At 36.2% G+C, this 12282-nt stretch overlaps 2 protein-coding genes across 2 annotated transcripts; both read right to left on the bottom strand.

Annotated features, from left to right (window-relative positions):
• Window positions 1-3299: 3299 nt before the first annotated feature.
• On the bottom strand, window positions 3300-4226 carry LOC308658187 (taste receptor type 2 member 14-like; the record flags this gene model as incomplete). Its single annotated transcript, XM_081310796.1, has 1 exon — window positions 3300-4226. The coding sequence occupies one exon, from the start codon at window positions 4224-4226 to the stop codon at window positions 3300-3302; it is 927 nt and encodes a 308-aa protein (XP_081166922.1).
• Window positions 4227-11010: 6784 nt separating this feature from the next.
• Window positions 11011-11952, bottom strand: LOC308658188 (taste receptor type 2 member 43-like; the record flags this gene model as incomplete). Its single annotated transcript, XM_081310797.1, has 1 exon — window positions 11011-11952. One exon carries the CDS (start codon window positions 11950-11952, stop codon window positions 11011-11013), a length of 942 nt encoding a protein of 313 aa, XP_081166923.1.
• Between the last annotated feature and the right edge of the window lie 330 nt (window positions 11953-12282).

The following is a 12282-nucleotide window of genomic DNA, read 5'->3' on the forward strand; positions in this document are numbered from 1 at the left end:
CATGGTCTATTACCCTTTCCAATGGTGTTATGTAGATTTTTTTATAAACCAGTTTTATTAAGAATAATTTATATAGATAGAATTGTGTGTTTGTGCAGTTCATGTGATAAAAGATCTTATCATATCTTGCTTTAAACTATAAGCTACCAACTTTATTACCACTCATACAAAATAAATAAGCTAGTGCTTATTTATTTTCTCAACATATTTAGCATTTCAATTGGTCATCATCACTCTTTCCCTATTAAATTTTTGTCTATTATTATTATTATTATTATTATTATTATTATTATGTCCCAATTTCCCTAGCAAAATACCACAGACTGGGTGTGTTACACAAGAGTTTATTTCCTCACAGATCTGGAGATTGGAAGTCCAGATCAAGGGGCCAGCAGCACTGGATTCTGCTGAGGCCTCTGCTGGTCAGTGGGCCATTTTCTCACAGGATCTGTTCTCTGTAACCTCGAAAGACCTTCTCTGTGAACTCAGACACATGGGGGTCTCCCCTCTTCTCATAAGGACACTAGCCCTACTGTATTAGGGTCTCAGTTTATGATCTCCTTCAAACTTAATGACATCCATACTTCCCCTATCTTCAAATGCAGTCACATTGGAGGTTAGAGCTTTAATGTTTGGGTTTTAGTGGCAAACCATTCAGTCTACCGCAGTCTTTCCAAAGTAGGTCCATTAATGGCCTTTACAGAGAGGAGGTGTGTATAGAGAATTGCCCCAATCATTTTCATATGAAATATTAATTAGTTGGATCTCTAAGGACATATTTTTAGCCAAGAATTAAGAGTTATAGTTACATTGCTCAGCATGTTGATAATATGAATCAGTTGTCTTCTAGCATATGATTTTTTTAAAGAGAGAGAGAGAGAATTTTTTAATATTTATTTTTTAGTTTTCAGTGGACACAACATCTTTATTTTATTTTTATGTGGTGCTGAGGATCGAACCCAGTGCCCCGCGCATGCCAGGCGAGCGCATTACCGCTTGAGCCACATCCCCAGCCCAAGCATATGATTTTTTAAAATAGATTTCTCACATGATTCAATTTTGTTGTTTCCCTTTTGGATATTACCTATCCTTACCTTATAGATATATTCTGAATTTCACTTTGCCTCTAATAGTTATAAATTTCTTACTCTATATACGAATGTGAATACTTACAAAACATTTCGTTGAATAGAGCATGTGTATGACAGAAGACCTCAGTGTTTTATGCAAGACTATTAACATGCATCATTATTTTAATTGGTCAGAGGAGAGGGAAATATATGACATGTTAATAAGAATGAATATTGTATGCCTTTTAGACAAATTTTATCAGAAAAGATAAGAAGAGAATGAGTCTAAAGATAATTTTTAAAAGTATTTAATCTCAAAGCTGAAGTCAGTATTACACTTAACTGGTGAAACACCAGGAAACTCTCCATTCACAAAGAGATGCCAGTTAACACATTTGTACCTAAGATTTTGAGTATTTGAGCCATTTGAATATGCAACCCAACCAAAATAAATAATTACAAGGAAAAAGTAAAATAACCACTATGCAATATTTTATGCAGATGATAGGATATTCATCTGCAAAAGAAAAGAGGATGAGCTAAAGACACAAAGCTCATATGACACATTGGTAAGGCAGCTGACTTCTAATTAGCAAACAAGCAAAAAAAAAAAAATACCTGTACCTCTTTGTGTACATCTTAGCCAGGTTTCTAACATCATAGAAAAAATAACCTTGAATATAACCACCAAAATTGAGTAGTCATCCACCAGCTCACAGATGTGACTGTGAACAGCATCCTCCTGTTGATATGTCACTGAATTGAGGGGTGCCTCCCTCTATCAGGAGTTATTGCTCTGGCTCTCTGCTGTCATCTCCACACACTGCTGCATAAGTCTTTTAGCATCTCAGCATCACAGTATCTTCCCATGTAAAATAGCATTACAGGTATATGAGCATTAAAAAGGTACTAAGCATACAGACTATGCCACATAAATATTATAGTATTCTCTTTTTAGAGGTCACCTATCACACACATTCACTTTATTCTACAACATCTATTTCTTATGAAAATACCTCCAAATACACAGAGAAAAGGTTTTTTAAAATGAATAAATAAATGAAGAATTAAGTTAAAGGAAAAAACCTATACAAACACCAACCAGCCAGCCTGAGTAGATCTGTTTTCAAAAGAAATTATGAACAAAGAATTCTTCATTTCTAAAAATTTATAGGATCCTATTTTCCTGAAGGTTTAACAACTCAACACAGAGCACATGACCATGATTTCCTCTATTTATCTCTTCTCTTGAAGTAATTTAAATTTTTTACCTATTTCATTAAGTTTGTGTAACTTTTTATTTACTTTTAATTTCTACCAGAGTTAATACTAAAAACATATATACTTAGCAAAAGTTCATGTTAATTATTTGTTGGTCACTCACATGTTACTCTAAATTTCTGTTTCTATGACAACATGATTGTTTTCCACCCTAGTAATATACAGGTATATGATGACATATTGTATAACAAAAACACCAGTTTCCCAGTATGACATTCAAAAGGACTATCATTATCCATCACTCAGTATTCTCATATATTAAAATTAAAATGGATTAAATTACCTAGAAAAAAGCAACATATTTCAAAATGTAAATTACATTTTCCTAATAATGTCATTTTGTTCCAAGTATTCTTGATTATAAGGTTAACAATATAGGTAGAGTAATCAAAATAAAGTAGCTTCATTATTCTGAGGAATTTCTAAAAAGCTTTTTAAAATTGGATTTGAAATATTTAAAATATTGTATCTAGTGCATCTGGTTTCCTAGTCTATATGTTATTCTCCATTTTTTCATCTGGAATTTTAGGCATATATTCTACATTAGAAAATTATTTTATGTGTATATAATTACACCATTTCACTTTTACAGTGTCTCTTGCATATTCACATGTATATCTCATATATCATGGTTTAATCATTTTAAAGACTCAAGAAGATTAATGAGTGACAAAAGATTGTATCATGTTACTATAACAAGTTCTTATATTTAAGTAGTCTATACTCACATCCTTTTTTATAAGCACATTAATATACATCCCTATGTATATTCTGCTAAAGTTGAAATGTGTTTGAATAGGACTTATTCCAAACATAATTTTTGTAAAATCACAAAGTAATAGAGAATAAAAGAATGTTGGAAAATTATAAATTGATAGTGTCTAACAATTTCTAATGAAGTGATCTTCCTCTAGAATGTAAGAGGATCCCCAAAATGTTTTAGGGATTTTAGGGGTCCACATCTTTGAACCTGCACTTCAGTCGCCCCAGCACTGACCAAGAAGCCTGCCTCAGTTTACTATTTCCCAGAATCAGGACAAATGGGTGACCTGAAGGGAAAACTATTCCAGCAGCCAAACAAAACAAAACAATCACACTTTTTGCCCCAAACTGAGAGATCCAAAATTGCACAAGAGACAGAAAGTAAATGGCATACAGTAGCAGGAAGGCGATCACAGTTTGCAAGGCTTTCACGTGGGCCGTGGTGCTGGCGTCTCTGGATCCTTTGGCATTGTGCTGCATCCTCTTCAGATGTTTCCACAGAGAGAAGATTAGCAGGAGAACAGTCATCAGGGACACAGTGAAAGGTGCAGAAAGGAAAACAGTGTTGATGATTACACTAATCCTAGAAAGTCGTTCAAACTTCCTCGAACAGAAACTGTAAGACAGGTTTCCTTTATATCCACAAATCCAGGCATCAATTTCTGTGTTTATAAGTACAGTGTTTAAAAACAGGAGGACCAGAGACACCAGCAGGGTCATTGACACCACCTTATTAACTCTCCACTTTAGGTAAAGGAAAGCAGAGTTAGAAAAATTAGCTATCTTGAGAAAATAAAAGATGCCCAGACTTGAGGCCAGCCAGAGGCTGAAATGGTTGGTCACCGTCCAAATAAGATTAATCGTTCTTATGATTTTTTCAGTCATCCACAAATCTAGGTTCTGCAAAGATATCACTAGAGCTATGATTATTGACCAGAGTACACCAATTCTGGAAAGTGCCAAGGCAGTCAGGATTTGGTCAACTAAAGAGATCTTTCTTCTCTTGATCCAGTCCATGCAGTTCACCAGTGCTATGAATGCATTTCCTAAATTTCCAATTATGAATTCCACACTTAAAATAATTTCCAGTGTTCTCAGTATGATAAGATTCATTGTCTGTAAGAGAATGTCCCAATTTCTAATATAGTGCTGAAAATTTCTTAAGGCATTCATTTAAAATGCTATGTATATCTGACTCTTGAATATTCATAACATACTGGCTTATAAAATCTCTCATATACACTACAAAATTCAATATATGAATAGCAAAAATAATGTAAATGGTATATAAAACTTCCTAAGCCCTGACATTCTTTCATTCATTTAAATACTTTAGAATTTATTCTGTACAGGGACTATGCACTCGTTGTCCAAAGCTCTTCTGAAAGTGCTGAAAATAATATTTACCATTTTACTTTTATAAGGTCTACATCCCCTCTCTCCCCCTCCCCCGTCTCTAACACGTACATGCACACCACACACACACACACACACACACACACACACACACACACACACATTTATTTGGATCCAAACCCCCTTCATTTTCCACTTCAATAATTAAGCTTTTACGTTTACTCAACATGCATTATGCATCTAGTTCATGCTTATTACTGTGATTTGGTAATTAACACATTGTTTAAAAAAATGCTTTCAAATATAATTGATGCAGTATTACTGTAAATAGCCAGTAAACTAGGGACTATTTTATCTGTGCATCTGAAAAGCAATGAAAATCTTCCTGTTGTGCCATGAAACAGTTTCTAAGGTTGATGAGTTCATCTACACAGCAAGAATACATCTTTCTTTGCCTCTCCCTTGCTCAGAATGATAAGGGAGACTTTTCCCCCATGAGCACCAGAGATCTTCAGATTTTATCTCCTCTGCTCACCTCCCACAAACATCGGCTCCATGACTCGCACCCAGGGAGCTGAAGGATGATATGCTGCCTAGGCAAGAGGAGAAATAAGCAGCCTAAAGAATCATTCTTTGATAGCTAAAGAGCAGAATAAATCCAGGAACAACTAACAAAGACAGCACAAAAATATGTATAGTAAACGTCGTAGATAGCAGAGAAAGACATGAGGTTCACTATGAAGGACTGAGGCTAACCCCAGTCCCTTGAAACAGTACTGAGCTAAGAAACTGAATCTCAAATATCTTGACATTTCTCACAAATGTCTAACATTTAAGGAAAAGACATACTGAAAACGTACATTAGGTCAGCATTGCAACATTTTTAGAGAAAACATACCAACCCTTTACAGGCAGGAAGGTTCCTGGTTTGCCTCCTTTCCTGTAACAGAGAGGAGGTAGGAAATGTGACAGAGAGCAAAGCAAACAACCCTAGGGGTGGGGATTTGTGGAGGGGCACTAGAACAGGAGCTTCTTGGGCTTTTAGAAAAGAGAGAACTCCGGTCCCAAGTGAGGGCTGCACTCACCCCAGAGCAGGTCTTCCTGAGGCTCCCAATACTGCATCTCTCATTCCAGATTAGACATGCATTAGGTTTCCACCTGAACATCAGCTTCTAGGGAAAGATGCTCTTCCAGCAAGGCAAGGATGGCACCCAGGATAATTCCCAAAAATTATGTCTAGAAAGCAAAATAACAAGTCAACTCTGGAGAAAAGAGCAGGATCTCCATGCATTTCAGAGTCAGTGATATACTCATATATTTGAAGAAGTTAGTACATTTCATTTGAAAGAAAGAAATTTCATGACAAGTTTGAGACTCCCTTTACCAAATAATCAAAAAGAGTTTAACCAACCAAAATTCTATCTATACATCTATCTATTTACATGGTTATTTCTATAATGATAGTATCCCACCTATAAATCTCCAATACTTATGTTTTTCTTTTAAATAAAATTAAATTAGTTTTCAGGACCCAATACCACTCTGATTTAGTAGAAATTCAAGCAAAAATATTATTGAAGCTCCCTTCTATCTAGATTTTGTTGTGGTTTTCTTATATTATTATTTTTGAACATACCTTTCCCATCAAAGAAGAAAAGTATACTTTCCAGTATAAGCTAGATAGATGATAGACAGATATATAGATAGACAGACAGATTTGAACAGTCAAGCTATTCAACTCTTTGGGACGGTTCAGCTAGGCTCTCAGTAAGGACTAGCAACAAGGTCAGCATAACTGATTCCAGTTTGTAAAACTGAGCTCTTGGTCCACCTGATATTTACTCTTTAGGGAGAAGAGTAAGTACCAGCAAAAGAGACAGACAGAGAATCTGTGCTCGGTGGACAAGGACATAACCAGGAGAGGGCGGTATCCTGGGAAGCAAGTAGGTTTCCTTCAGGGCTGCTCAGAGCTCCTGCGGGTTGAAGCCTGAGCACCGGCAGCTTAGACTCACTGGAGACCCTGCAGGATCAGGTTCAGGAAAGTCTTAAGCAACACCCTTAGGGAAGCAGGTCCAGAAGACAGCAGTGAAGAGGTCTTGCTATCTGCTAAATACTGTAAACCAAAAGGAAACAAGAAAAACTGTATTTCTGAACTCAACCTTCGAAGAGCTCACCCAGCTTTGAGAATAAGTCAAGAAGCAGAATCCACGGATAAGCCCCCTGATAAAGGACTCAACATGCATCTCAGGAATAGTCAGGATGTCCTCATATGGTGTTTCTGTAAGACTTGGAGCATTACCAGCAAACAGTCCCCAGAGGAAAAGGCACATCACATATCCACATTTTCTGGGATTTCCAGATCGGACCTGATTCTAATACCTGGGGACCCCAACAAGCCTTGTGGTCCACTGCATAGCATGGGAATTTCTGAATATTGGAATCTCCCTAGATCTTGGACTCACGTCCATCCCAAGGTTAGTCTAATGGGGTTACAGTTATTTACCTAATTGAAATGGACAGATTTAGCCATTGGCAAAACTCTCACATTGCTCCTGGTCTCTACAATAATGGACATTATCGTATACTCTACTGACAATGAGCAAGATATAATGGCCACATTCTCCAAGGAATAAAATTAATTACCGAACTATCAAAACACTGGAAAATATAAGAGTGGTGCTCCTTCTCATGACACTATTAAGTTAACCTATATTGACCCTGCAATGGACAGATGGAATATACAATGAGTGCTGATTAATATAGATTGATTTGCAATAATAGATGCTCCAGGAAGCAAAATCTTTATTGAGCCAAACATTGCCTCTGACACTTAGTTTCTGGCTGTTGACTTGGTGAATGATGTTCCATCTATAGCCATTTGGGGGAAAAATCAGGCTAACATTTGTGTGTTAAGAGCTGCAGCACACCTCACAGTGGTATGTCAGGACTGTATCACTTCTTCTGCTTCCAGTTTCATTAACATTTTCCAAACATTGTGCCCATTAAATATAACATATGAGTGATGTTATATTAATTCGTACCCAAAGCAGGAAGTGGCGAGTTCCTGAAATATTGTAAAATATCATAACATTACAGAAAAGGAAAATTCTATAGGAGGGAGAAAAACCTGAGAGGATTTAGGGACCTCCACCACAAATAATGTTCTAAGGGTCCAGTGGTCTGATCTACATAGGCAAACATCTTTTCTAAAGTGTCTTCTCAAGCTATCTTCTATTTCTTGTCACTAAAAGTGCCACAGTGTTTGTTGGGCCTTTATGTGCTCTGAAGACAATATCACCACATTCAGGGATGTGGCACTAACTCATTTATGGGGTTTCTTCAAAGGCTGCTGGTTTTAAGCGACCCCAGAGCAGGGGAGGGCTCAACAGCTCAGGCAGGCTGATATCCAACATGTTCTGCCCATTGCTCTGAAAGATGATTCAGCAGATCAAAGCTGATAGAGGCATTTGTAAGTGGGCAAGGATGCTGTGCCTGTCTCTGACAAAACTCATAAGAAAAGGGTGACAAACCCCCACTGAGTTAGCATGAAGCCACCTCTTCTTCACCAGAAGAGTATTTTGTCTAAGAAATAAAATGGTAAAAACAGACAATTAAAACAAGCATAAAGTCTCTCTAAGCACAGGACCTTCAACAGCTGATAATTAATATGTTTACAAAGCCAAAGTCACTGTTGGAGGGCATGAGCACACCTCAGTGCCCAAGGGGTGAACTGTATTGAACACAAATCTGTGCATATCTTCAGGTATTTTGACAATTCCTGTTCTCTTGGTCAACATCTGTGTGATCCAGGTTATCTTTCTATTTTGTACTATAGCAACTCCATCCTGTGAGCATGAGATCTAACTTTGTAAATGGCCACCAAGGAGCTGTATGGTTTAAGAGATTGGTTCTGCCCTAGGTAAACCCTGAACAATGGATAACTGTAGAAAGAAGAGAACTGAGAAGACCAATTTGTACTCTTCTCTCTCTTTAAAGGACTAAGGCAGGTCAGGTCCACTTTTGGACCTTCCTGGGGAAGTCCTGGACATCAAGTGCTGTCTTGTGCCCAGCACAATGATTCTCTCAGCTCATTGTGAAATGGCAGCCAGCAGAATAACATGTCATTTCACACCATTTCCCCTCTTCTCTCCTCTCAGATTCCAGGTCCTATGGAATTCCACCCCGGATCTGACTTTCCACATATTATTAATTTAATCCCTAACGTTGAATCTGGTTTTAGAAGCCCCAAGCTTAAGATATCCATTGAATTTTATAATTTTTATTTGTTCACTTTTCTTTGAGTTTACAGAACAATGATAAAATGTTTATTTGGAGATCCAGGCACACTGTGGCACACACCTGTAATCCCAGTAACGTGGAAGACTGAGGCAGGAGGATTGCAAGTTCAAGACTGGCCTCAGCAGGTTACTGGGACCCTCAGCAATTTAGTGAGAACCTGTCTCAAAATTTTTAAAAAAATTAAGGGGGGCTGGAGATGTAGCTCAGAGGTACAGTATCCCTGGGTTCAATCCTAGGTACAAAAAAAAGTTTATATAGAGAGATTACTATTAAAAATATGTCAAAATAACATTCTAGAAAGGCAATGGTTGGGGTTGGGCTGGGATTGGAGCTCAGTGGTAGGGTGCTTACCTCTCATGGGAGAGGCCATGGATTTGATCCCCATCCCACAAAAAGAAAAAAAAAATAGTAGCTAAATTTTTAAATCAAAAGCCATTTTTGTGTAGAAAATAGGCAACTACAACATATCACAATTATAATGTCACTCATAGTAGAAAAAAATATATGCAAATTTACCAGAATTTCTATATGCTTTTTTGAAACTATTGTGTCATCTATTGTCATGTTATCTAGTTTTGGAGTTCCAACTTTTCTTCACGTCACATTCCTGATATAATTGCATCAAGTCTACAGTCTAAAGATATTCTCACTGGAATTGTGGAATAGTTAGTGTTTTGCTCTGAGAAATGCTTGTATTTGATTAAACATGTAACCTCAACATAAAACAAGAACCTAGAAATCCATGCAACCTGAAGATTTTGTGATGGGTTTTATTTTTAATGGTTTACCTATCCTCATATATTTCATACATTCTTTCAACCATTTTATTCAGTAAAACATTTTTTTATAATATTTTTTATAATATTCCTTGCGCTGGCTTCTAGGTGCTGAGAATAAACAGTAAATAAGACAAAGCAATCTCTGCTTCAATGATGCTTATAATGTACTGGGAAGATGAATGATAAACACATAAATGAATTAGTTGTGAAAATGATCTAACTTAAGTTTTAGATGATAACGTTAAGATTTCACAACACCAAGAATACAATCAGTAGAATTCAGCTGTCATAAAGTTATACATTTCCTTCTTATAATAGAACTTACCATTTATGGTTGTCAACCCACTTTCTCTCATTTCCACATTTTACACAAAATTATACTAAACCAGAACTTCAAGAAATTCTCTATAATTATCACATGAATTTCAAAGATGCCATTTTAATGGTTGCAGATATGTTTATTGAATTATGTGTAATATTTATGTATTATTTTGTAGTAAGCATATTTTTAAAATAGGGAAAGGTAGAGTCCTCATCTGTTAAGCTCAAAGAAATTTTTAAGAATGAAAAATGAAAGAAATAGTTGGCATTTAAGAGGTCCAGATAGGGTTTAAGAAAAAGCTGAAATATTTAAAATCAGATCTCAATGTCAATAAAAGGTCTTTGTTATTGCAAGAAAAGCAAGAAATGAGTTTCCTAACTGTGTACTGAAATGTTAATAGCATTGAAATCAAGTCATGATCATAATCCTACCTTCTCCATCCCTTTATAGAAAGTTACTTTTTCTAAGCTTCTCACTTTTTTGTATTAAATCTATTTTTTTGTACAATTATGGTATTCATGCTAAATCTACTCAACAGATGTTTGTTAGTCTTGAATATTATTGTGTGAATGTTTTATAATAATTGTTTATTCTATTAAACATGAAATAAGAATCTTGGAAAAAATAAAATTACCTCAAAACGTACATCTTTGATAAGTGATTTAGAATTCAATGTTTTGCCATCCAAAACAGTTGGAGGTTCAAACACTGAAATCTAATACACTTTGATACATATATGCTGTACAAGGAACCATGGAAAACAAAAATTTCCTGAAATAATCTGACAGTTCTACATAGTGCATAAATAAAATCATAAATTCTTCAAATGGAGGATAAAATAGAATGTGCATGTCAAATACACATGGTTTCATAATTCTGACACATATTTTGTATCCTGTCATACTTTGTATAATTAATTTATTTGCAAAATAAAATATTAAGGGTATGTTATTAACAAGCATCTTCATGTTTTTCATACATACACACAAACAGACAAGCTCATATCTTTTTATTTAATAAGCATAGATAAAAGGCTTTCTAGGCATATCTTCAGAAATTTCTCAAATATATATACACTATGAAAAAAGTGGTAAGAAGCATAAAATGTTGCAGATTCCATCAGTTTCAAACCTGCCAGAAGTCACATGGTGTCATTGTTATTGATATGTGGACTTGGTGGTTTCCATTCTTTCAGACACCATCTTGCCTGCCACAAAACTGACACAAAGGTCTCTTTCAGCTTCCTGTTTCCCCAAATCAGGACAAATGAATGGCTTGAAGGATAGAGCAGGCCAGCAGCCTGGCACAGTAGCGTGACAGGCTTCTTAGAACTCCAACCTGATATAGTTAAGGACACAAAGTACACAGCAAGTAACAAGAGAAAGGAGATCACCGTTTGTAGGGCCTTCACGTGGATCTTGGTGCTCGGATCTTGGGATCCTTTGCCGTGGAGCCGCATCCTCCTGAGATGTTTACACAGGGAGTAGATTAACAGCAGAACACATATGAGGGATATAAAAAAGGGCATGGAGTTCAGTAGAGTGAATGCAGTCATATTTAAAAAGTTTGTGATGTCCTTCAGTTTAGTATTCTGAGTCACATTCCCTATGTTTTCGTTCATCTGCATTGTCTCCAAAATGCTTGCTATCACAAGATGAGAAAACAAAAGCATTAAAGTCCCCAACATTATCACAAGAATGACACTCCTCTCTCTCTTCTTTAGGTGAAGAAAAATAAAGTTGGAGAAATTGGCTATCTTGAGCAAATAAAATATGCTGAGGCTGGTAGCAAGCCAGGTGCTAAAATGGTTGGTTACTGCCCAGGCAATACGTATAATAATTTCTGTTTGTTTTCTGTATATATCTGGATTGAGCACAGTAAAATACCAATTTATTGATATTACCCATAACAAACCAATTCTGGAGACAGCCAGAGCGGAAAGAATTCCATCAGCTGAGGAGATCCTTTGTCTGTTGATCAAGTCAATGCAGTTCACCAGGGCTATGAAGACATTGGCAAAATTTCCAATGACAAATTCTACTATTATGAGAATGGAAGCAATGTTTGCTAGTAAATTAACCATGTTGAAACCAGAAGGGAAAAAAGGAAAAAGAAGACAGGCCTAGGATCACTAGATGTGATTCCTTTAATGTACTGAGCTTAAATTCTATGTGCACTTGCTTTTTGAGTGCACAGTAATGTTCAGATTTCTTTTAAATTCTGAGACCAATGTCAACAAAAATCACCACAGTGCTCATGGAAGAATTCAGTCCTTTTTATGGAAAACAGTGCACTCCTATAATTGTTCAAATTAATTCTGACTCATATACTTTATGTCCCTCCCATACCCTGGTATATTTCATAGCTGACATTAGGGCGAAAGCTACATTCTCATTTGCTAGCAGGCAAATAA

Source organism: Spermophilus citellus (assembly GCF_964194105.1).
Source record: "Spermophilus citellus genome assembly, chromosome: 10".
NCBI lineage: Eukaryota > Metazoa > Chordata > Mammalia > Rodentia > Sciuridae > Spermophilus > Spermophilus citellus.